At 41.6% G+C, this 25,271-nt stretch overlaps 1 protein-coding gene across 2 annotated transcripts in view; it reads right to left on the bottom strand.

Annotated features, from left to right (window-relative positions):
• Window positions 1-25,271, bottom strand: part of Vcl (vinculin) — a 114,199-nt gene that overhangs the window by 64,315 nt on the left and 24,613 nt on the right. For both annotated transcript variants that reach the window (XM_045137837.1, XM_045137838.1), the window contains exon 2: window positions 5,671-5,741. In XM_045137837.1, the coding sequence (XP_044993772.1) occupies window positions 5,671-5,741 (71 nt within the window). The remainder of the gene's footprint in view (window positions 1-5,670; window positions 5,742-25,271) is intronic.

Here is a 25,271-nt window from a genome sequence, read left to right as displayed (position 1 = left end):
CACAATAAAAAGCAAAAAAAAAAAAAGAAAGAAAGAAAGAAAGAAAGAAAGAAAGAAAGAAAGAAAGAAAGAAAAAGAAAAGAAAAAGGTTTAAAAAAAGGGCCTAGGGAGATGGCCAAGAGGCTAAAAGCACTTGCTGCACAAAGATGAGCTGAGTTCAATCTCGAGCACCTACGTAAAAGGCAAAAGGACGGTATTAGCCGGGCATGGTGGTACACGCCTTTAATCCCAGCATTCAGGAGCCAGAGGTAGGAGAATCATTGTGAGTTTGAGGCCACTCTGAGAGTACCCAGTCAATTCCATGTCAGCCTGGACTAGAGTGAGACCCTACCTAAAAAAAAAAAACAACAAAGTATGGCAGCACATGGCTGTAACCCTGCTGCTGAGGGGAACAGACATAGGTAGATCTCAGCCAGTTTAGCCAAAAACTAGCAAACTCAGGCTGGAGAGACGGCTTGGTGGTTAAGGCGCTTGCCTGTGAAGTCTAAGAACTCATGTTCACATCTCCGGATCCCATGCAGCCAGATGCACAGATGCAAGCGTACAAGGAGCGCGTGCCTCTGGAGTCCATTCGCAGTGCTAGCGGCTCTGGTGTATCCGTTCTCCCACACACACTGCCTGCCTCCCTCTCAAACTGAATTTTTAAAAATAGCAAATTCAAGGCTATGTGAGACTATCTCAGGGAAATAAGGCAGAAGAATAATAGAGGAGGACACTGACATCAGCAAGAGACCCAGTCTCCGAGAGTAAGGTGGACAGCAATTAAGGAAACACTTGTCAACCACTGTCTTCTACACACACATGCACACACATACAATTATGCCCACACACTTCATACACATGCAAAAAAAAAAAAGCAAAAGAATAAATAAAAAGTATATTATCCTCCAAAGCAGGTTTAAATTTAAAAAAAAAAATAGCAGAAATGAGAGTGATATGACTGAATGACAATATGCTTAATTTATTTTTTTTCCCCAACTCCAACCAATCCCACCTCCTGGTCAGTTTCAATTAGTAAACTCTGTATTTTATTCCTGTTAATAAATGACTTATAATACCTTTCCCAAGTGACCATTCACTGTACGCAAAATGTAAAAATTACTCATCTATGTAGCAATGAACACACTAGACAAATAACAGCCACTCAGTAAATAATTAACCAGAGAGCGTGTCTAGCCCATTCATCAATCAATAGCACATACACAATAATTACTGCTCAGCTGGCTGGTGATGATGGCTGACAATAAAAAATACAAAGACAGAGTGTAAGAATGTATGGCCTCTAAAGGAACGTTAGATTTCTCCCAGTCACATTTTTAGCATAGCATGGCTGTTGCTCTCCTAAAGTTCAAGATGACCAGGTCAGTTTCCATGGCAACCATCTCGCAACTACATACCCCTTGTGCAACATGTGGCTGTTATTACAGTCTCGGGTAAACTTAGTAAATTGTGAACTTTATCTTCCAGTATAAGCATAGCTCAGATAACTTTACTCCACCCACAAAAAAGCTTTCCCTATGACAAGGCAAATCTTGTTCTATATTAAAATTATTCTTGGCTGGAGAGATGGCTTAGTGGTTAAGGCACTTGCCTGCAAACACTAGGGACCCAGGTTCAATTCTCCAGGCCCCACGTAAGCCAGATGCACATGGTGACACATACATCTGGAGTTCTGTTTGCAGTGGCTGGAGGTCCTGGTGCGCCCATTCTCTTCTCCCTCTCTCTAATAAATTAATAAAATAAAGCTTTTTTCAAAAAATTATTCTTTTATAAGAAGGAATATCCTGAAATGGAAGTCCCTTAATGGCCATTACAATTCAAATACAGATTAACTATCCCTTATATAAGATTCTTGGGTTCAGAAATGTTTCTGATTTTAAATTTTTGGATTAGAGATGCTCAACTATATATCCCTTTTTTTTTTTTTTTTTTTTTTTTGAGATAGGGTCTCACTCTAGCCCAGACTGACCTGAATCTCACTATGTGGTCTCAGGATAGCTTCGAAATCACAGTGATCCTCCTACCTCTGCCTCCCAAGTGCTGGGATTAAAGGCATACGCCACCATGCCCGGCTTATATATCACTTTTAACTGGCATTAAACCCACTGTCCAATATTTCTTTAATTGCCAATCACACAAGCAACCCATGATTTTACTTTGAACTCCACCCCAACTGCTGAAAATGTCATATCCTTCCCTGAAAAAAAAAAAAAAATTACTTAAGTAGCTATCAGACGTCTCATGTAGAAATCCGCCCAAGAACCTTCTGTTTTCTCTAGCCCTAACACCCTAAGATTCTAGGAGACTGACCTAACACTACATTTCTAAACTTATTTTCTTCCTTACTACTGCCTAGACAGTCACTATTCAGAAACGTGGCTACATATAAAAGTTAACTACAGAGGAAACCCTGGAAACTTCAAAACATCAACCAAACAGCCCAAAAGAATGTCCTGCTCAAGGATGTAATTAATTGCTTCCATCTGTTTCCCTCTCTGTCTTCCCCCCTTCAAGTCAAGGCACCTACTATTTTCTGCTTCATTTACATTCTAAAGAAAAGCAAGAAAACATAAATGACCATCATGTTTTAAACTGGAGAATATTTATTTGCTTCTAAATTCATCTGACAACCATAGTCATCTTATGTGTACTCTAAGCTAAAGTAACAATTCAGAGTATAACTAATCAAGTCATACCCATTTTTTAAGGTTTTTAAAAATTTATTAGAGACAGAGAGAGGGACAGAGAGATAGAGAATGAGTGAGAATAGGTGTGCCGAGGCCTCTAGCCACTGCAAACAAAGTCCAGACACATGTGCCACCATGTGCATCTGGCCTACATAGGGCCTGGATAATTGAACCTGGGTCCCTAGGCATCACAGGCAAGTGCCTTAATCGCTAAGCCATCTCTCCAGCCCAAGTCATATACTTTCTAAATAAACTGCTTCATACATTTTTTTCAGTTTATCATAACATACTGTTCATCTCTTTTCCCTGGTAGAAACCAATGTTTTTTGCCTAGCAGTACAATAAAGGTTCAAACCTCTAAATGACTTCATCTGATGATTAACCTTACATAACCCAACTGTTTAACTGAAAGGTACACAATCAAGATTTTCTAATTCTGTAATCCCATCTACATTTATTGATTAGCATTGTCCTTATCAATTAGGCTATGATGATACTCAATAAAAGTTTATTCAGGGGCTGGAGAGATGGCGTAGCAGTTAAGCGCTTGCCTGTGAAGCCTAAGGACCCTGGTTCAAGGCTCGGTTCCCCAGGTCCCACGTTAGCCAGATGCACAAGGGGGTGCACGCGTCTGGAGTTCGTTTGCAGAGGCTGGAAGCCCTGGCGCGCCCATTCTCTCTCTCTTCCTCTATCTGTCTTTCTCTCTGTGTCTGTCGCTCTCGAATAAATAAATAAATAATTTTTAAAAAAAAGTTTATTCAGGAATGGAAGGATAAATACTTAAATTTTTATATTTTTATTTATTTATTTGTGTGGGGGGCACTCTAGGATCTCTTCAAACAAACACCAGTTGTTTGTGCCACCTTTTGTGAGTGTGTCTGGCCTATGTAGGTGGCTTCAGAACTGAACCGAGGCATGCAGTCTTTGCAAGCAAGAGCCTTCAACTACTGAGCTATCTTGTTGTTGTTTTTTTTAATTACCTCAAAAGACAAAAACAAAAAGCTGGATATGAATAACCCCAGACCTCAGAGGGAGTGGAGACCAGTGAACTGCTGGGGCTTGCTGAAGGACAGCAGCTCTGAACTGAGGGAGAGACCCTGTCTCAAGGAAATACACAGGTGAGCAATGAGGACACCTGACACTCTCCTCTAGCCTCTGCATGCACATGCATGGGCCACATGCATCTGCACACACACGCCACACCATACACATGCTTGATGGACATATATAATTCATTACATAAGCTAAGAAATAAAACATCATCATCACTCTAGAAGGTCTGTGTACTGCTCTCTAAGTATAAGAACTACCTTCCTAGGCTGGACAGATGGTTTAGCAGTTAAGGCACTTGCCTGTGAAGCCTAAGGACCCAAGATCAAATCTCCAGATCCCATATTAGCCAGATGCACAAAGGTGAGGCTAGTGCAATGTCACACATGCCCACTAGGTGGCAAAAGCATCTGGCATTCCATTTCAGTGGCTAAGGTCCTGGCATGCCAATTCTCTCTGTCTCTCGTTCTCCAAAATAAAATTTTATACATACATATATACATACCCATTTATTTCTTCATGATTTTGATTTTTTTGTTTGGGTTTTTTTTTTTTCTTTTCATTTTTTGATATGATCTCACTCTAGCCCAGGCTGACCTGGAATGCACTACATAGTCTCAGGGTGGCCTTGAACTCATGGTGATCCTCCTACCTCAGCCTCCCAAGTACTGGGATTAAAGGCGTGTGCCACCACAGCCGGCAGAGAAGAGAGGGAATGAGCACTGCAGGGCTTCCACCACTGCAAATGAACTTCAGATATATTCACTAATTTGTGTATCTGGCTTTATGTGGGTACTGGGAAATTGAACTCAGGACATTAGGCTTTGCAGGCAAATGCCTTAGCCACTGAGCCATCTCCCCAGCCCCTAGTACTTATTTTTTTTTATTATTGATTACAATTTGTAAATATACCATGGATATTCTATGCATTCTACTACAGATAAACCAGTAGGGTTGTCATGAACAATACTGAGTTTTTGTTTTACTTTTACCTCCAGTACTGGGGACTAAATTTGGGCCTTGCTCATGCTCGGCACTGAGCTATATCCCTAGCTCTCTTTTTATGTTGAGACAGGGTCTCACTAAGTTGCGTATGCCAGCCTTGAACTCTGCAGCCCAGGAGTCAGATCTTCCTGCCACAGCCTCCCAGGTAGTGGGATTACAGGCCTGTGATAGCAGACCCAACCTGATGCAAGTATTTCTTTTATTGTGGGTCCTATTATGCATGAGTACCTCTAAAGAACATGCATACTTGGGCTGGAGAGATGGCTTAGCAATGAAGGCACTTGCCTGCAAAGCCTAAGGGCCATTGTGACCATTGTTCAACTTCTTAGATGGGATGGTAAGCCAAACACACAAGGTGATGCATGGTCAAGGTCACGCATACATACAAGGTGACACACACATCTGGAGTTTGACTGCAGTGGCTGGAGGCCCTGGCGTACCAATTCTCTCTCTCTCTTAAAAAAAGAACATGCAGGGCTGGAGAGATGGCTTAGCGGTTAAGCGCTTGCCTGTGAAGCTTAAGGACCCCGGTTTGAGGCTCGGTTCCCCAGGACCCACGTTAGCCAGATGCACAAGGGGGCACATGAGTCTGGAGTTTGTTTGCAGTGGCTGGAGGCCCTGGTGCACCCATTCTCTCTATATATATATCCGCCTCTTTCTCTCTCTGTCTGTCACTCTCAAATAAATAAGTAAAAATAAACAAACAAAAAAAAAACTTAAAAAGAAAAAAGAACATGCATACCTAGGAATGAATCTATCTTGTACTTTACTAATGCTAAAGTGTTTTCCGAAGGGGCTATGCCAGTCTACACTCAGCAGCGCTGTGAGCCTCCCAGTTGCTGCCCCATGCCCTTATATACGAATGACATCATCATTCTCCATCTTGAGGTTTAGGACAATTCATGACAATAATTAAAATATTACTCACTTAATAAATGCCGGGGGCATATCTCTCTTCAAAATCTGATCCTCAGTGGTTTGAACAGTCTCTTTTCCAACCTACAAGAGGAAAAGTTATAGTTCAGACTTCAGTTCTCAGACTTTATGTCAATTATCATATAAACACATCTGAAAACCACTAAGACATCAAGCCAGGCCTGGTGGTCTACGCCTGTCCTCCCAGCACTCAAGAGGCTGAGGCAGAAGGACTGCTGTCAGTTTGAGGCAAACCTAGGCCATTGTAATAAGTACCAGGCCAGCCAGAACTACACGGTGAGACATCATCTCAAATAAAACAAAATGAAACACCATAATATATCACTGGAGTTTTCTAATTTTAAAAGAAAATTCTGGATTTATAAACATTTGCTAAGATTGTTTAAACCAGGCTTGGTTGCACATGGCTCTAATCCCAGCACTTGGGGATCAGGAGTTCAAGGCCAGCCTGGGCTATGCAAAATTTTGTCTCAAAATAGAGAGAAAAGATGAAAAGAAGAGAATGGATGGAGGAAAAGGTAACAAACATAAAATATAAAAGAGATGGAGGTAGGAAGATAAGAATTCAGGACCATTATCAATAGTGAATTGGAGGAGGCCAACCTGGGCTACATGAGACCCTGTCTCAAAAATGCCAAAAGTACCAGGCGTGGTGGCGCACGCCTTTAATCCCAGCACTTGAGAGGCAGAGGTAGGAAGATCACCGTGAATTCGAGGCCACCCTAAGACTACATAGGGAATTCCAAGTCAGCCTGAGCTACGGAGAGACACTACCTCAAAATCCAAAAAAGGTCAAAAGTGAAGAAAAGATTGTTCCCATAAAATGCTTTCACAATATAGTTAGATAACAATATAGAGAGTAGAAACATAGTGTTATGTTGCCCTTTCTCTTTAATTTGGATGCACTGTTTAGAACAGTAAGAGAATTTGTTGAGAATATCTACATGTACCTGTTTAATTGAAAAACTACTATATCTCTGAAAGGTCATATGAAGTACACAAATCAAGTCAGGTAGATTAAAAAATCTATACAAGGGCTGGACATATGTCTCAGCAGTTAAGGCGCTTGCCTGCAAAGCCTAAGGACCCAGGTTAGATTCCCCAGTACACAAGGAAGCCAGATGTACAAGGCACTGCATGTTATCTGCAGTTCATTTGCAGTAGCTAGAGGCCCCAATGTGCCCACTCTCTCTATCTCTCTGCTACTTTCTCTCTTTCTCTCAAATAAATAATTTTTTAAAATTTATTTGGAGTTGGAGGGATGGCTTAGCAGTTAAGGCATTTGCCTACAAAGCCAAAGGATCCTGGTTCGATTCCCCAGGACCCACATAAGCCAGATGCACAAGGTGGTACATGTATCTGGAGTTTGTTTACAGTGGCTGGAGGCACTGGCCCCGCCCATTCTCTCTGTCTGTGTCTGTCTGTCTGTCTCCCTCTCTCTCTCTCTTTCTCTCTGACTCTCTCAAATAAATAAAACTTTAAGCCAGGCGTGGTGGTGCACACCTTTAATCCCAGCACTCAGGAGGCAGAGGTAGGAGGATCACCGTGAGTTCGAGGCCACCCTGAGACTACACAGTGAATTCCAGGTCAGCCTGGACTAGAGTGAAACCCTTCCTCAAAAAACCAAAAACAAAATAAAACTTTAAATTTTTTTAAATTTATTTTACTTACTTGAGAGAGAGAAGGAGAGAATGGGCATGCCAAGGCTTTTAGCCACTGCAAATGAACTTCCAGATGCATGTGCTATCTTGTGCATCTGGCCTACGTGGGTCCTGGAGAATCAAACCTGGGTCCTTTGGCTTTGCAGGCAAGTGCCTTAGCCACTAAGCCATTCCTCCAGCCCAAGTATTTTTTAAATCTATACAAGAAACATGGAACTAGTGAAAATATTTGAAACAACTATGATTCTAATAATAGAAAACATTCAAGTTCACTAGTAATCAAAAGAGATGAAACTGAAAATGTTCTTACATAATTACAGAACAACTTAAAAGAAGTGATATAAATACTGGATGCCAACAACATAACAGACTGTTTGACACTGTGCTATAAGCAAGGTAAACTGATACATTTTCTTTTTGGAAAACTATCTGCTACTGTGTATAAGGAAATGCAAAAAAAGAAAGTCATACCTAGGAATTTTCAGACTATACTCTATAAGCAATAATACCAAATGTAATAAAAATACTGACAAAAGTATTCAGTGTAGTATTAGTCATAACTGCTAAAACACTCTTTTAGATAACATCTAAACAAAGAAAATTAGTTAAAGCAAGTTAAAATATATCTTTAGATTGAATACTATGGAGACCATTAACACAATGGTTACAAGGACTCTATACTGTGTGAAAATACTTGTGATACTATATTTCATTTACAAGAAGGAATATAAGTGGATGTGGTGGTCATACCTATAATCCTAGCACTCAGGAAGCAGAGGCAGCAGGAGAGCAAGTAAGATGATAGCCTGGCTACACAATGAGACCCAGTCTTAAAAAAGGAACGAAGAGGGCTGGAGAGATGGCTTAGCGGTTAAGCGCTTGCCTGTGAAGCCTAAGGACCCCGGTTCGAGGCTCGGTTCCCCAGGTCCCACGTTAGCCAGATACACAAGGGGGCGCACGCGTCTGGAGTTCGTTTGCAGAGGCTGGAAGCCCTGGAGCGCCCATTCTCTCTCTCTCCCTCTCTCTGTCTTTCTATCTGTGTCTGTCGCTCTCAAATAAATAAATTAAAAAAAAAAAAAAGGAACGAAGAAAACTGGGCATGGTAGAGCACATCTTTAATCCCAGCACTCAGAAGGCAGAGGTAGGAGAATCGTCATGAATTCAAGCCCACCCTGAGATGACCGAGTGAATTTTACGTCAGCCTGTGCTAGAGCGAGACCCTACCTTGAAAAACAAAACAAAACAAAAAAAACAGAGGAAAATTTTCCACTTCATCTTAACCAAAAGGCCAAGAAACAATTGGAAGACACAGATTTTAACATTGGATGAAATTCATCAGTTTACCAACATACACTTCATACATTATCAACATTTAGCTGTGCGAAATCATAAAGTTAGAGCACATTTTAAGGCAGAACTATGAAACGTTTTAAGCCCAGATTAGACAGCATCTTAACTCTGCTTAGACATTTAACTTAAACTTTAAAAAAAAAAAAATAGGAAAAAATCCCTAAATGCATAGTAAAGCTGCTAAAGAAAACGCCATAGTGAACTTTTTAGGGAACACAAGTCACACACATACTACTGAACGCAAGTTTTTCTTTTCTTCCCAAGTTAATAGCTCAGAAAAAGCAACACACAAACCACTGTGTGATAGCCAGTGCTTTTGCAGACAATAGACTGTCTGTATCACAGTAAAAGCCTTTCAAATCAGCAGCTGGTTTTCTAGAGTTTCTCAGATCACACGTGACAGAATATTTCCAGATGTATTGTTCACTATGTTTTCCAGATGAAACCAACCATTCAAAAAGCTGTGGGCCATGATTCCATTAAGTAAAAGACGAAGTTCAGCCACAAAGTCACTGGCTCATACTTACTATCATGAGCATAAAAGGATATTCATATTTAACACACATGGAGATTCCTCAAGTGTATATAATATGGAAAGTGGGACATAGAGACACAGAGAGCAAGGGAAAGAGGGAGAAATGGGTAAATTTTTAAATGCTAACTCTCCTTTAGAAAGTAAGCTGGGCGTGGTGGCACACATCTTTAATCCCAGCACTCGGGAGGCAGAGGTAGGAGGATCGCCACGAGTTCCAGGCCACCCTAAGACTACAAAGTGAATTCCAGGTCAGCCTGAGCTAAAGCGAAACCCTACCTCAACAAAACAAAACAAAAAAAAGGAAGTAGCCAGTCATTGGGCCTGGGGAGATGCTCCACAGTTAAAGGTGCTTGCAGAGCCTCTCAGCCTGGGCTCAATTCCAAGCCACCCATGTAAAGCTAAGCAGATGTTCATTTGCAGCAAGAATCCCTGGTGCCTATAAACACATACATGTCCACAAACACAAATAATTTTTTTTCTTTTCAAATTTTTTTTTATTAACAACTTCCATGATTATAAAAAATATCCCATGGTAATACCCTCCCTCCCCCAACTTTCCCCTCTGAAACTCCATTCTCCATCATATCCCCTCCCCCTCTCAGTCTCTCTTTTATTTTGATGTCATGATCTTTTCCTCCTCTTATGATGGTCTTGTGTAGGTAGTGTCAGGCACTGTGAGGTCATGGATATCCAGGCCATTTTGTGTCTGGAGGAGCACATTGTAAGGCATCCTATCCTTCCTTTTGCTCTTACATTCTTTCTGCCACCTCTCCCACATTAGACCCTGAGCCTTGGAAGGTGTGATAGAGATACTGCAGTACTGAGCACTCCTGTCACTTCTTTCCAGCACCATGATGCCTTCTGAGTCATTAATTTTTTTTTTTTTTAAGTAGGGGCTTAAGAAATGGCTCAGCAGTTAAAGGCACTTGCATGTAAAACCTAACTTCCAGGGTTCAATTACCTAGTACCCATGTAAAGCCAGATGCACAAAGTGACACATGCAGCTGGAGTTTGTTTGCAGTGTAAAGAGGACCTGGCATATTCATATTCTCTTTTTCTCTCCTGTCCTCCTTTTCCCCCTCCTTGCAAATAAATAAATGAAATATTCTTTAAAAAAGAAAGTTGGAGAGATGACTTACTTGAGATCTCTCCAGATCCCAAGTAAGTCAAACACACAAAGGTGAGGCAAGTGAAAGGCTGCACATGCCCACTAGGTGGAGCAAGCATCTGGAGTTCCACGACAGTGGCTGTGGCCCTGACACATCAATTCTTTCTCTCATTTTCTCTGTCTCTCTCTAAAATTAAAAATTAAAACAAAGTAACCAGTCATTTAGTCTTATTGAGCATTTATTAAACACTGAAGACAAAGCAAAAAAAACAAGTTTTCCAACATTCTGGAACTTATATTCTAGCAGGGCTAGACAAAGAATACACAAATAAGTAAATCAGGGCAGGGGAAATGTGGCTCAATTGGCAGAATGCTTGCCTAACATGCACAAAGCCCTGGGTTTGATTCCCAGCACTGCATCATAAACCAGGCATGATGGTATGTGGTCTATGACAAAATTCAGGAGGCAGAGGCAGAGGGGGATCACTAAGCCATTGCTCCAGCCTCCTTTGACTGCCCTGTGTAGTTACCACATGAGGCAGCGCAGACCCATTGGAACTTCACTGTCTCCAAAACTAGTCTTGTCTACAGACCCCTCCTCCTGCAACTTATCCTTCAAAGTTACTCAGTTAACCATGCTTCATGACTGTTACATAGTCTCTTTTAGGCCTACAACAACAGAAGCTGCAGGTAGAAAAAAGAATGGGACAATTCAACCAGGAAGAAGATCACAGGCAGCGGCTCAGTCAGATATGTGGGGCACATAGTTTAGGGGACCACAAAACCAGGCTGGAGTGGCTTCAGCTAAGGAGATGGTCTAGAAAGGAAAGCTCAGTGGGTCGGAGAAGAGCTCTGTATGGTAACTGAAGGCAGAGGGGATTGTGTTGCCCTGACCTGCCCATTTACTGAAGGGCTGTCCATCCTCTACTCTAGATCTTGCCAGTTCAGTGTCCGGTCACTTAAGTATCAAGTCAAGACCTTCCAAAGAAGCTGGCTTCGGGCTGGAGAGATGGCTTAGAGGTTAAGCGCTTGCCTGTGAAGCCTAAGGACCCCGGTTCGAGGCTCGGTTCCCCAGGTCCCACGTTAGCCAGATGCACAAGGGGGCGCACGTGTCTGGAGTTTGTTTGCAGAGGCTGGAAGCCCTGGCACGCCCTTTCTCTCTCTCTCCCTCTATCTGTCTTTCTCTCTGTGTCTGTCGCTCTCAAAAAAAAAAAAAAAAAAGAAGCTGGTTTCTAAAGACACACCAGAACCGAAAGACATATGCTAAACCGAACATTCACACACGGCTCTTTGTTCTAAATTAGCTAGTAAATGTGAGCTGAAAGAAGTGATTTAATTACTGATATGCTGCTTCTACCACGCAGAGTACCCTTCTTTATTTGTTGTAAGTTGGCCCAGTTCTCTTTCATAATTCCTATAATAAAGGAAACATATTTTTCTACCTTACGTCTTTGTTTACGACCTCAAACTCTTTTTAAAAATATTTTTATTTAAATTTGCTTATTTATTTAAGAGAGATTTTGTAAATAATAATAATCCTTTCAGGACTGGAAAGATGGCTTAGCAGTTAAGGTGCTTGCCTGCAAAGCCAAAGAACTCTAAAGCCAGATGCACAAAGTGGAGCAGGCATCTGGAGTTCGTTTGCAGTGGCTGGAGGCCCTGGCACACCCATTCTCTCTTTCTCTCTTTCTCACTCTTTCCCTTTCCTTCTCTTTCTCTCTCTCCCTCTTTCTCTCTTGTCACTGAAATGAATCAATAAAAATATTTTAAATAACAATAATAATACTTTCAAAATAATCTAGGTTTATAGTAAATACATGTTGTTTCTTCCAAATTTTATTCCATTGCTTCAAAGTATTCACATTTCTTGTTTCTATTCACTGCTATGATTACTTCTCTTTAATGTACTTCAGAAAACAGCCCTTAGCTCCTGATTCCATTCAACCCAGTAAACAGTCACTATGTGCCAACTATGTGTCCACGAGGTAGTGGGAACAAAAGAAGAAAAAGAAAGCATCCCTGGACATGTAAACAGAAATACTGGCAGTGAGTAAGAAAGCAGCCCTTGCAGGCAGTTTCACATATGGCAGGAAGCCCTGCTTCTTTTGGAGAGTTCTTACTTTGTTCAGTTGTTAATTTAAATATCTTTTGTTCAATATGTGACTTCAACTCAAAAATCTATGTAGGAAGGCTTTTATCTCTTGCTGCTGTTATTATTCTTTGCATCACAATCGACTCAATTTGGTTCAGAAATGTGGAGAGACTTAGTTTCTTTCCAGAAAAAATAAAATATATACATATATATATATGTGTGTGTGTGTATATATATATATATGTTAACATAGATGTTTCCTTAGAAACTGGTAGGACAAAACATCTGGGAGCTCTTGTGTCACTGATCTGTACCGTGTAAGTGGTAACTATAGGGTGGCAGGGTACAGGACACGATGGCACACTCTCATAATCCCCATAATTCACAATGAGGACTGGGAGTTACAAGCCAGCCTATGCTATATAGCGAGACCCTATCTCAAAAATACACGGAGATGCTTTTAATACATGTATACAATAAGCTCTCAATGTCTTTACACAAAAGGATACACGTGAAGAAAATACAAGCCTTTACATTGCCACAGTCTACAAGGCCAATCAGATGTGACCACCCCCTTATAACTAGACATGGTAATGTGCACTGTCAGTACTTTAGCTCAAATCAGTCATTTAGGAAGAGTCAGGCTGACAATCTATCATATGGAACAGTCATTGTGGTATACATGTCAATGCCAAGGTTAAAGTATGTGACCCTACCAATAGCATTGTTTTCCTCTCATGGAGATAAGATTTGTGATCCTTTCACCCCTTCACTAATAATCTTTTGTATATCACTCTCAGCTGGCCAGGCAGTTGGCTCGTTAAAGTCCATATCCAGAAAAACGAATGACTCTGTAATCCACATTGATACCCAACTCGTTCATTGAGTCAAGCACTTACTAAGCACTTCCTCTGTGGTAGGCGCTGTGATAGGGATGAAAGGTAAGTGAGACGCCCTTCCCATTTACAGAGAGGACAAATGCTTAAACAACTGCAGGCCAGGCTCCAATAGAGTTACACGTAGGTCTTAACTGTTTATCAAGAGGTACAGAGGAAAAGAACTTCTAGGAAGCCAGGTAAAAATTCTCCAGCTAGTTTAGAGGACACAGATTCACATGGCAGGTACTGGGTGAAGGAGAGTTAGAGAAAAGACAGGAAGTTGGAGAAGCAAAAAGGGGCCACAGCCAGGTGCGGTGACGCACACCTTTAATCCCAGCACTTGGAAGCCAGAGGCGGGAGGATTGCTGTGAGTTCAAGGCCAGCCTGAGACTACACAGTGAATTCCAGGTCAGCATGGGCTACAGCAAGACCCTACCTGAAAAAACTAAAAATAAAAAATTAAAAATGGGAGGTTTAGACCGTGAAAAGCCTTCTATACAATACAATGGGCTTAAATCTTATCCTCTAAGAAATCAAAATTAATAAGTTTGAACAAGGTACATGTTTAGGTTTACTTTACAAACAGAAAAATTCAGCAGCAATAACGGAATAGAATGGAATAAAAACTAAAAGACAAATTCTTCTGGGAATCTATTTACTCACCAGCAATAATATATATATAATATATAATATATCTAGCATTATAGACCATGATTAAGAAAACACACATGGTGGGCTGGAGAGATGGCTTAGCGGTTAAGCGCTTGTCTGTGAAGCCTAAGGACCCCGGTTCGAGGCTCGGTTCCCCAGGTCCCACGTTAGCCAGATGCACAAGGGGGCGCACACGTCTGGAGTTCATTTGCAGAGGCTGGAAGCCCTGGCGCGCCCATTCTCTCTCTCCCTCTATCTGTCTTTCTCTCTGTGTCTGTCGCTCTCAAATAAATAAATAAAAAATTTATAAAAAAAAAAAAAAAAGAAAACACATGGGAGGCTGCAGAGATGGCTTAGCGGTTAAGGCACTTGCCTGCAAGGACCCTGGTTTGATTCCCCAGGAAGCCAGATGCACAAGGTGGCACATGTGCCTGGAGTTCGTTTGCAATGGCTGGAGCGCCCATTCTGTTTCTCTCTCAAATAAATTTAATTAAATTAAAACACACTCATTAAAAAAAGAAAATACACATGGCCCCTGACTTCATAGAGCTTAGAATCTCAGTGAAAGATAAACAAAAGATGAACTCACACCACCTAAGATAGCAGCTCAGGACAAGAGGCATCTACGTGACACTCCCTCCATGTGACTTTCTTGTTCCTGGCTCAAGAGCGGGTCACTAATAGAAAGGAATTAGCACTGGGATATTTAGATGGAGATGTCTAATAAGCAACTGAATTGATGGTTCCTCAAAGTGTGGTGTCACTTCTGAAAGTGCCAGGTGGTTCTAGGAGTCACAAATAAAGTCAGGACCCAGCACCCACCGATTTAAAAAATCAGTTGGGAGACTGGGGATATAGCTCAGTGGTAGACTACCGGCCCAGAATGTGAAAGGTCCTGAGTTTGATCCCTTCAACCCCACACCGATAATCCCAGTAATCAGAACACTGAGACAGGAGGATTGCCATGGGTTGGAGACTGACCTGTCTCAAAACAAGAAGAACAAAAAGGTGATGAGGCTGGGAAGATGGCTCCACAATTAAAGGCAAAGCCTGCAAATTTGGGTTCAATTCCTAAACCACCCATATAAGCCTGATACAAAAGTAGTAACACAAGCATCTAGCATTCATTTGCAGAGGCAAAAGAGACTGGCCTACCCACCCACAGGCATATACTCAAGTAAGCAGAAGGATAGACAGACAGGGATGACAAACTTCGCAAGTAAACAGCTTTATTTAACCACTGAGCCACCCCTCCAGCCCCCTTCCCAGATATATATTCATTTATTTGCTTATTTATTTATTTAAGAGAGAGCGAGTGAAGCGACATAATGGGCACATCAGGGTTTTAGCCACTGCAAACCAACTCCAGATGCATGTGCCACCATGTGCATCTGGCTTATATGGGTTCTGAGGAATCAAACCTAGGTCCTTAGGTTTCATAGGCAAGCACGTTAACCGATAAGCCATCTCTCCAGTCCCCAGATTTTTTTTAAAAATCAATACCCTTTCACTATCAAATAAGTAAATAAAATATTTTTTTAATTGGGCTGGATTCCAGGCATGGTGGCGTACACCTTTAATCCCAGCACTTGGGAGGCAGAGGTCGGAGGATCACCATGAGTTCAAGGCAATCCTGAGACTGCATAGTGAATTCCAGGCCAGCCTGAGCTGCAGTGAAACCTTACCTCAAAAAACCAAAAGGAAAAAAAAAAAATTGGGTTGGAGAGATGACTTAGTGGTTAAGGCACTTGCCTGCAAAGCCAAAGGACCCAAGTTCTATTCACCATAGCCCACGTAAGCCAGATGCACATACGTCTGGAGTTGGTTTGCTTGCAGTGTCTGGTGGTCCTGGCATGGCCATTTTCTCTCTCACTCACTCTCTATCTATCTGTCACTTTCTCTCTCAAATTAATAAATAAAACACACTCGGGAGACACAGGTAGAAGGATTGCTGTGAGTTCAAGGCCAGCCTGAGATTACATAGTGAATTCCAGGATAGCCTGGGCTAGAGTGAGACCCTACCTTGAAAATTTGAAAATTAATAAATAAATAAAATATTTTAAAAATCAGTACCAATTGCCTTCATAATCAGAAAATACAGAAAATTCCAAACTGTGAGTCAAGCATAACGGTAAATGCCTATAAACCCAGCTGTCAAGAAGATTGCGAGTTTGAGGCCAGCCTAGATGACAAAGTGAATTAAGGGCCACTCTGGCTACATAAATGAATTGGAGACCAGCATGGGGCACAAAATAATAATAATATATCAACAATATCCTTGATAAGTAACAATGTATATGAGAAACCACTATTGCCTAAAGTTGACACTTTTGAGCAATTTCAATAAATTAATATAGACATGCACCAATGAGAACACGATCCTGTGGGTTAAAAGCAGAAGAACCATGTTAGTGGCAAGTTGTGATGTCAGACAAGCTCGTCCAACACCACACAGCTTCCCCAGCGCTAAAGTTAAACTGCCTTGGCAGCAGCTGTTGATTCTAAGCCAACTCTGAGCCTGAGTGAATGAATCAATTAAGGCTGGGTAAATGTCAGCAGCCAGCCTGGCTCACCAGATCACTTAAGAAGACACGGCAAGCAGGCTTCCAGTGTGCAAATGCTTCATCCTCTCCCTCAGCTCAAAATGCTTCCACAGACTTTACATAGTGTCATCTGGAGTAAATGACCAGGAAAACCAGCCATCAGCCCAGGAAACATCCCCTTAGCACCCACTTTCTCTACCTCCCTCAAAGAAACAAAAGATATGTTCCTTCTAGTTCACAAATTTAGAATTATAAAGTGGAAAAGAACGCAGCAGTTTATTGCTAATTCTTCATTTTAGAAACAAGGCTCAGAGGCGGGGATGTACTAAATAATACAGTGCTTGTCTCATATGCACAAGGGCCAAGTTCAATCCCTAGTACCACCAAAAAGAAAAGAAGAGGGGATAGAAAGGGAAGAAGAGAAAGAAATGAAAGAGAAGGGGGGAGAAGAGAGTGAGAATGAGACAGGAGGGGACAGGAGGGAAGGGAAAAAGAAAGAGGGAGAGAAAAGAGAGAAAGTAAAGGGAAGATGGGTAAGGGAAGAAGGAAAAAAAAAGAGACTCTTCTCTTGGTTTTTTGAGGTAGGGTTTCACTCTAGCCCAGGTTGACCTGGAATTCACTATGTAGTCTCAAGTCTCAGGGTGGCCATGAACTCACTGCACTCCTGCTACCTCTGCCTCCCAAGTGCTGAGATTCAAGGCTTGTGCCACCACACCCAGCTCAGAAGTTATTATTATTATTATTTTTCCGAGGTAGGGTCTCGCTCTAGCCCTGGAATTCACTATGTAGTCTCAGGGTGGCCTCGAACTCACTGAGATCCTCCTACCTCTGCCTCCCAAGTGCTGTGAATAAAGGCGTGCGCCACCGTGCCTGGCCCAGGATCACATGCTCTAACTGGTATTTTCTTCTCTCTTCTCAAGGGACCTGGAGAGATGACTCAAGAGGACCAAGCCACTCAGCTAGAACACAGAAATTCAATGCCCAGATTCCACACAAAAAGCTGGAAACCCTGACAAGCTTCTGTAAGCTCAGAATGCTGAAGCTGACTGACACAGACAGCCAGAAGGGAAACAGAGACAGGGGGATTTCTCACAAGCTCGTGGTGAGCTCAAAACAGAAGAGCCTGCCTCAAATGAGGTGGGCAGACAAAGACCAACCTGACCAACCTGAAAGCTATCCTCTGACCTCCACACAGTGCACTGCAGCACAGATAATCCTTCACACACACACACACACACACACAAATATGTACGTGCACACACAGTAAAATATAGTACAACTTATCATTTTTAAAAATTATTTAGGGGACTAGGGAGAGGGCTAAACCAGTAAAGTGCTTGCTGTTCAAGATAAGGATGAGTTTGGGACTGGAGACATGGCTGAGTAGTTAAGGTGCTTGCCTGCCAAGCCAAAGAACCCAGATACACAAGGTGGCACATGCATCTGGAATTTCTAAAGGTTCTGGTGCACCCATTCTCTCTCTGTCTCTCTCTCTCTCTCTCTCTTAAGTAAATGAATAATAAATTGAATTAAATATAAATTAAATATTAAATTTTTTAAAGGATGAGTTCAGATGCCCAATATTTAGTAAATATTTCAAGTAGAATATTGAAAAAAAATTTCCCCTTACACCCACGACACCCAGTGACATAGTAAGTGCTCGTTAAGTAACTCCCACTGAAATAAGTACAAATATAAAGGCAAGCAGAAAATCATCACATTAATGTTTAATTCTGCCAGCTTCACATCTGCCCACACATACTCTTTAATTCTCCCATTCCTCCTAATTTCTGCACAGTTAACTCAAGAAAACCTTCATTCTTTTATTTCCATTCCTTCTTCAATATACCTAAAACTCTCAACATTCTCTAACTGTATTAAGATGGCCAGCTGAGTTCATAGGTACCATTTAAACAAACTGATAAGGGGCTGGAGTGATGGCTTAGCAGCTAAGGTGCTTGCCTGCAAAGTCTAAGGACCCAGGTTCGATTCCCCTGGACACATGTAAAGCCAGATACACAAAGTGGCACATGTGTCTGGAGTTTGCTTATAGTGGCTAGAGGCCCTGGAGCACTCATTCTCATTCTCTCTCTCTTTCTCAAATAAGTATTTTTTTAAAGTTGATAAAAACATTATAAAAAGGGAAGCTAAATATTGGTGAGGAAAATTAAGTCAGTATTACCATCTGTCCTGTATCATGTAAGATTATAAAGAAAATAATGTATGTAAAGTTGCTATTTAATGTCTAGTGCCTGAAAATTTCCCAAAAGCCTACCAAAAAATCAAGTCTCCCTTCTTGTTCCTCAATGTCCTCAAAGCAAGCTTGCTTTTTTTCAAAGTATTACCCCACAGATTTTAAAATCTATGATTTGTTCTTCTACTTTACTAGCCAGAACCACACACATTTTTTTTTATCTTACCAGTTTTAGTCACAAATGTTCCAATTTTTAATTTTGTAACCACCACTTAACATTTGTCTCTATGGAAGTAAGCCCAAATAACTAATCTTAAGTGAATTTTTGAAACACACCTATTTTCATGTGAGAAAAAATAGGTCCTACTGCGAATAGAGAGTAACATGAAGTAGGGAAAGGAGAATCCGGGCTCTGGAATGAGGGACTTGCTATCCTTAAACCTCAGTCTCTCACCAGTAAAGAGGGAAAAGTACACTCTCCCAGGGTTAAATGCCTATGTAAATCACTTGGAATAGGGTCTGGTGGGTATCAGATGCATCATCTCAAGGCATGCCCAAGCTTTAGGCCACAGGTCACATGTAGCCAGGAAGAACTATGCACGTGGCTAAACCCAAGAGTAGCCTTACTTAAACATTATGAAGTTTTCAGGGGTGTGATTTTATTTTATTTTATTTTTTGTAATGTGACTGTGCAGCTCTCAGTCATGAACTTTAGAAATAACCACGTCCTGCTGCAATGTCAAAAGGTCCAATGCACCTAGAGCCCCTACTGGCACTGGTCCCTTTGTCTTAAAGCTCTTCTCCATGGCAGAGCTCATTTGTGATTTAAGTTTTTTCCTTAAAATATAATTCTCAGGGGCTGGAGGGATGGCTTAGCGGTTAAGGGTTTGCCTGCAAAGCCAAAGGATCCAGGTTCAATTCTCCAGGACTCACATTAGCCAGATGCACAAGGGGGCACATGCGTCAGGAGTTCGTTTGCAGTGGCTGGAGGCCCTGGTGTGCCCATTCATTCTCTCTCTCTCTCTCTCTCTCTCTCTCTCTCTCTCTCTCTCTCTCTCTCTCTCGTCCTAAACTGGAAGAAACTCTGGCAGCAATGAAGCTGCTCCCTAGGAGTGGGGTTCACTGATGCCTCATGTTTCCTGTTGTTATTTTGTAAGAACCTATAAAAACTATCAGATGTCAGATGACAAGGACAGGAAAACTTCAAGTCACATTGGGCAAATAAAATGTAGGAACAGGATGCAATCTGCCTAACTGATGTACAACTGTCCTGGTCTTCCTTCCCACAAGCTGAAAGGTTTCCACAGTCAAGATCTGTAAGGTGAGGCGACCTAGAGCCTAATTAACACCTAGGAAAGTTCAACTGAGTTAACCTGAACTCGAACAGCTTTTAAAATTTTACCAGAATTAACAAATAATGTAAGCTTCTTTTTTGTTTTTGTTGCTGTTGTTTTGTTTTGTTTTTTTGAGGTAAGTTTTCATTCTAGCCTCGGCTGACCTAGAACTTACTCTATCCCAGGATGGACTTGAACTCACGGTGATCCTCCTACTTCTCAGCCTCCCAAGTGCTGGGATTCAAAGCTTGTACCACCATGCCTGGCCTCCTCTTTATTTCTTTTAAATTATGGGTGATTATCAAAATTTGAAAGAGTAACCCAATGGCAAGTCTTTAAATGCCTTAATTAATGTTGAAAGCCATTTTGCTTGCTAACTGAAGATTATTCAGTCTCTTTTACAATGTAATAATTGAATTTGGCTCCAGGCCATAATAAACACTGACCAATTATATTATGGCTGAAAGCAATATTTCATTATTTTTTGGAGCAAAGAAACAACACTCAAGCTACATACAATTTCTCATAGGCTGGAAATTGTTTTGTAATACTCATATGTCAAATGACAAGGCTGCCAATTAAAATGTTCATAGAAAAGAGACCTATGATAGCTACACTAAATCAACTTTCAAGGTTGCACATTTAAACTTTTCTTCTAGGTGTTTTCATTTTTCTTTTTGATAACTGCAAACACAATTTAATGTAACCACATATAGGCTGAATACAGACTCAGTTCTAAACTGAAATGTGAAACAGAACAGCCGCTTCACCTCCAAGACCAAACTGGCCAAGATGTACTGTCAGAAAAAAGCAGCAATCCACTCCCAGAAATGCTGTGTTTGTGCCTTTTGCAGACTGTATTTTGTCGTCGTTCTTCATGTGACATCAATACAGAGATACAGCATTAGTTTAAAACTTAAGCTAGACCAGGTATGGTGGTGCATGCCTTTAATCCCAGCACTTGGGAGGCAGAGGTAGGAGGATTGCCAGGAGTTCGAGGTCACCCTGAGACTACAGAGTAAATTTCAGGTCAGCCTAAGCTAGAGTGAGACCCTACCTTGGGGAAAAAAAAAAAATCTAGCTAAGAAAAAGACTTTAGGTGGAATATTAATTTTCTTTCTTTTTGTTTTCTTTTTGTTACATTTGCTTACAACACAAAGAATCGTCAATATAGTACAGTCTCAATGCTGAACATTTGTCACAGACAACTAAGCCCAATAGGTAGTTCCGGCCCTACCATCTCAGATGACTTATTCCCAGCTGGGACAAAAAGAAGACACAATTAGGCAGAACTCAGAGAATTACACCGTGATGACAGTTCATTAGCAAATTTTGTGGGGTTCTTTGCTTTTGCTTTTAAATATTTTATTTTGTAAGCAGAGAGAGAAAATATGTGTGCACCAAGGCATCTATCCCTTGTAAATGACTCCAGATGCATACACCACTTTGTGCATCTGGCTTTAAATGGACACTAGGGAACAGAACCTGGATCCTTGGGCTTTGCTGGCAAGTGCCTTAACCACTAAGCCATCTCTCCAGTCCCTGAATTTTGTGATTTAAGTATTAAGCCAGGCATGGTGGCGCACACCTTTACTCCCAGCATTTGGGAAGCAGAGGTAGGAGGATTGCTGTGAGTTCAAGGACACCACCCTGAGTCTACGTAGTGAATTTCAGGTCAGCCTGAGCTAGAGTGAGTCCCTACCTTGAAAAACCAAAAAAGAAAAAAAAAAGAAAAAAAAGAAGAAGAAGAAGAAAGAAAGAAAGAAAATTGTATAGAAGTGACAGTTTGCTAAATCCTGTTCTCCATAGACAAATGGGATCAAAAAGGTCATTAGAAAGAGTCCTTAAGGGCCAGGCATGGTGACGCATGCCTTTAATCCCAGCACTCAGGAGGCAGAGGTAGGAGGATCACAGAGAGTTCAAGGCCACCCTGAGACTACATAGTGAATTCCAGGTCAGCTTGAGCTAGTATGAGACCCTACCTCAAAAAACCAAAAGAAAAAGAAAAAGAAAGAAAGAGAGAGAGAGAGAGAGAAGGAAAGAAAGAAAGCTCTTAAAGAGTCCTTAAGAGCTACAATAAAAAATTTTCTAGACCCAGAAGACAATGTAAAGGAAGCTTGGCAGATGCCTGTAAAAAAGGGTGTTGGCATAGAGAAGATTTGCCTGAGGATAACTGATGGGATGGAGAGATTAGAAGGTAATTAGCCCGGTAGAGACTGGTAGCTTTAATTATAATTTATGTTTTTCATTTTTGACATTTTCATACATTTCTATAATATACTTTTGATCTAGACTGGTAGCTTTGAGTAAGAAAAAGGAGAAAAAAAGACAGTTAACAGAAAGATATACAGGGCATTACTGGGGGGAGGTAGAGGAGGAAAGTCTTATTTATCTGCTAAGCATATACTTAAAAGGTCCTCTACCAGAAAGGGGAAAATATGGGGAAGAAATTTCTGCATTATCACTTGGGGTGCCGTCAGAAAATGACTGCAATAGACTGAGGAATCTGCCTTATTTTATGTTCTCAAGATAGGGACTCACTCTAGCCCAAATTGACCTGGAAGACTGGGATTAAAGATGTGAACCACTACATCTGGCCTGGACTCTGCCTTTCTTCCCCCCCCCCCCCACCACACACACACAAAGTAAGGTCTCACTCTGGCCCAGGCTGACCTGGAATTCACTATGGAGTCTCAGGGTGGCCTCAAACTCATGGTGATCCTCCTACCTCTGCCTCCCGAGTGCTGGGATCAAAAGCATGCGTCACCATGCCCAACTCCAGACTCTGCCTTTTTATGAAGCTGTGATGTGAGACAACCTAAACTGGAACTTTCAATTCAGAGTCTTCTGATACATGTCAAATAAAATGTAACGAAGTTTCGGTTTTAGAGATACAACAGATATGGCAATTTCAGTGATGATGTTTATTTATTCATAGCTACTTTTACTCAAGGGACTTTTCAAATTAGGAGAGAATATTTATACACCCTTACCCTTGGAATTATAAAATCTCTCTGCTGACTATGACTCAGAATTCATCTATCTCTTCTTGCTCTGATAAAGGGAAGAAAAGCTTGTAGTGCTACAAATGCAACCAACTCAACATTCAAGTATCTAAGTACGGTGCAAGTATCCCACTCAAGAGTACTAGAAGCTTTCTAGAACTGAACTGTGGAAGCCAGGAGGGGTCAGAAGAAGGAAGGGTGAAAAAAAAGACATGAGGAGCAGGTCTAACTTCTAAGATGGCTTGGTAAGAACCACAGCCATGTCTTGTAGGAACATAGCAAAGGGAGACTCATTTCAGTGGAGCAGTTTGAGAAGGACTTCACCGAGAGACGTATGTTTACTGGCCCTTTCTAACAAGAGAGGAAGGGTGACTCCCGGCAGTGGGAATACTATAAACAATAACAAAAAGATGGGGCTAGGGCTGGAGAGATGGCTTAGCAGTTAAGCGCTTGCCTGTGAAGCCTAAGGACCCCGTTTCAAGGCTCAGTTCCCCAAGTCCCACGTTAGCCAGATGCACAAGGGGGCGCACGCGTCTAGAGTTCGTTTGCAGAGGCTGGAAGCCCTGGCGCGCCCATTCTCTCTCTCTCCTCTATCTGTCTTTCTCTCTCTGTCTGTCGCTCTCAAATAATAATTTAAAAAAAAAAAGATGGGGCTAAACAATGGACTTACTGTCCTCCTTTCAAAAGTGGAACATTAACACTTAGGAGGAAAGTATGAATGATGGATAAGGAAAAAAAAAAAAAAAAACTTTCCTTTGATTTTTTGTGTGTTTGGTTTTTGTTTTTAGAGGTAGGGTCTCACTCTGGCCCAGGCTGACCTAGAATTCACTATGTAGTCTCAGGGTGGCCTCAAACTCATATTGATCATCCTAGCCCTGCCGCCCGAGTACTGGGATTAAAAAAGTGTACCACCACTCCTTGGTTTTTTGAGACATGGTCTCACTCTGTTGCCCAAGCTGGCGTAGAACTTATAATATAGCCCAGCTGGCCTCAAATTCTGACAATCCCCCTGCATCTGCCTGCTCACTATAGTCATGCACCACTACATCTGATTCATGACTGACTGATTTTTGAAATGCAGAAGACTATGAACCTAAGGATAAAGTAGGCAATTAGACTATCTGTACAATTTGCTCTTTTATTTTCCTACCAAGCTCTTGCTTGGGTGGATGGCTCTGAGACTTCAGTGTCTTCCCAGTGCTCCAACCAATCTTCATTGCTATTACCAAGATTATTATGGTGGTCGGAATGTGAATGTATGTCCCTTATAGCCTGAGGTGTTTTTTTAAAGTTCTTTTTATTTATTAGAGTCAGACAGAGAGAGGGAGAGAGAGAAAATGGGCATACCGGGGCCTCCAGCCACTGCAAATGAACTCCAGATGCATATGCCACCATGTGCATCTGGCTTATGTGGGACCTGGAGAATTGAACCTGGGTCCTTTGGCTTCACAGGCAAGTGTCTTAATGACTATGCCATTTCTCCAGCCCAAATCTGAAGTATTATTGATTACGGTTGCAATGTAAGTCTCTAGCAGCCTGTTGGAGGAGGTGTCACTGGGGACGGATCTTAAGCACAGCCCTAAAGTGTAAAGAGCCAGTCTGAACTCCGGCTGTTCACATTTGCTGGCTGCTGGAGGTGTCTCTCTGCCATGGAGCTGTGGGAGTGAGCCAGCTTTTTCCACCACGATGGAATTCGCCCTGGATTCTGAAAGCCTCAAATAAACCCTTTCCTCCTATAAGCCGTTTCTGGTTGGATGTTTGTCCCAGCAACGAAAAGTAACTGCAACAATTACCTTACCAAAACTTTCTATCTCAACTTAAAATATCTCCACTGTCTAATAGCCAGTCCTCAGTATGCCTTTTTCTAATGCCTCATAAATGTACTTGCACATGCACAAAAATGGCGTATCTGTGTCATTCTTTGCCATAACACAGCAAAAGGTCCAAAATTACCTAGAGTTCTTCCGTTAGAGTCGAAAAATTACGTTACAATTATCAAGGGACTACAACAGTCCCTTATCCAAGGTTTCATGTTCTGAAGTTTCAGTTACCCGAGAAACAGGTGGACACAACAGTACAGTCTTTAGTCCAGACTTAGGAGACTGAAGCAGGAGGATCACAAGTCTTAAGACACCCTGGGTTCCATAGGGAGTTCAAGACCAACCTGAGCTACCTAACAAGACCCTCTCTCCAAAAAAAAAAACAAAAAAAAAATCAATTGCCTATGTCACAAGAACAGCAA

The sequence above is a fragment of the Jaculus jaculus genome, chromosome 18 (genome assembly GCF_020740685.1).
Source record: "Jaculus jaculus isolate mJacJac1 chromosome 18, mJacJac1.mat.Y.cur, whole genome shotgun sequence".
Lineage (NCBI taxonomy): Eukaryota > Metazoa > Chordata > Mammalia > Rodentia > Dipodidae > Jaculus > Jaculus jaculus.
This window is presented reverse-complemented; position numbering and strand designations above follow the sequence as displayed.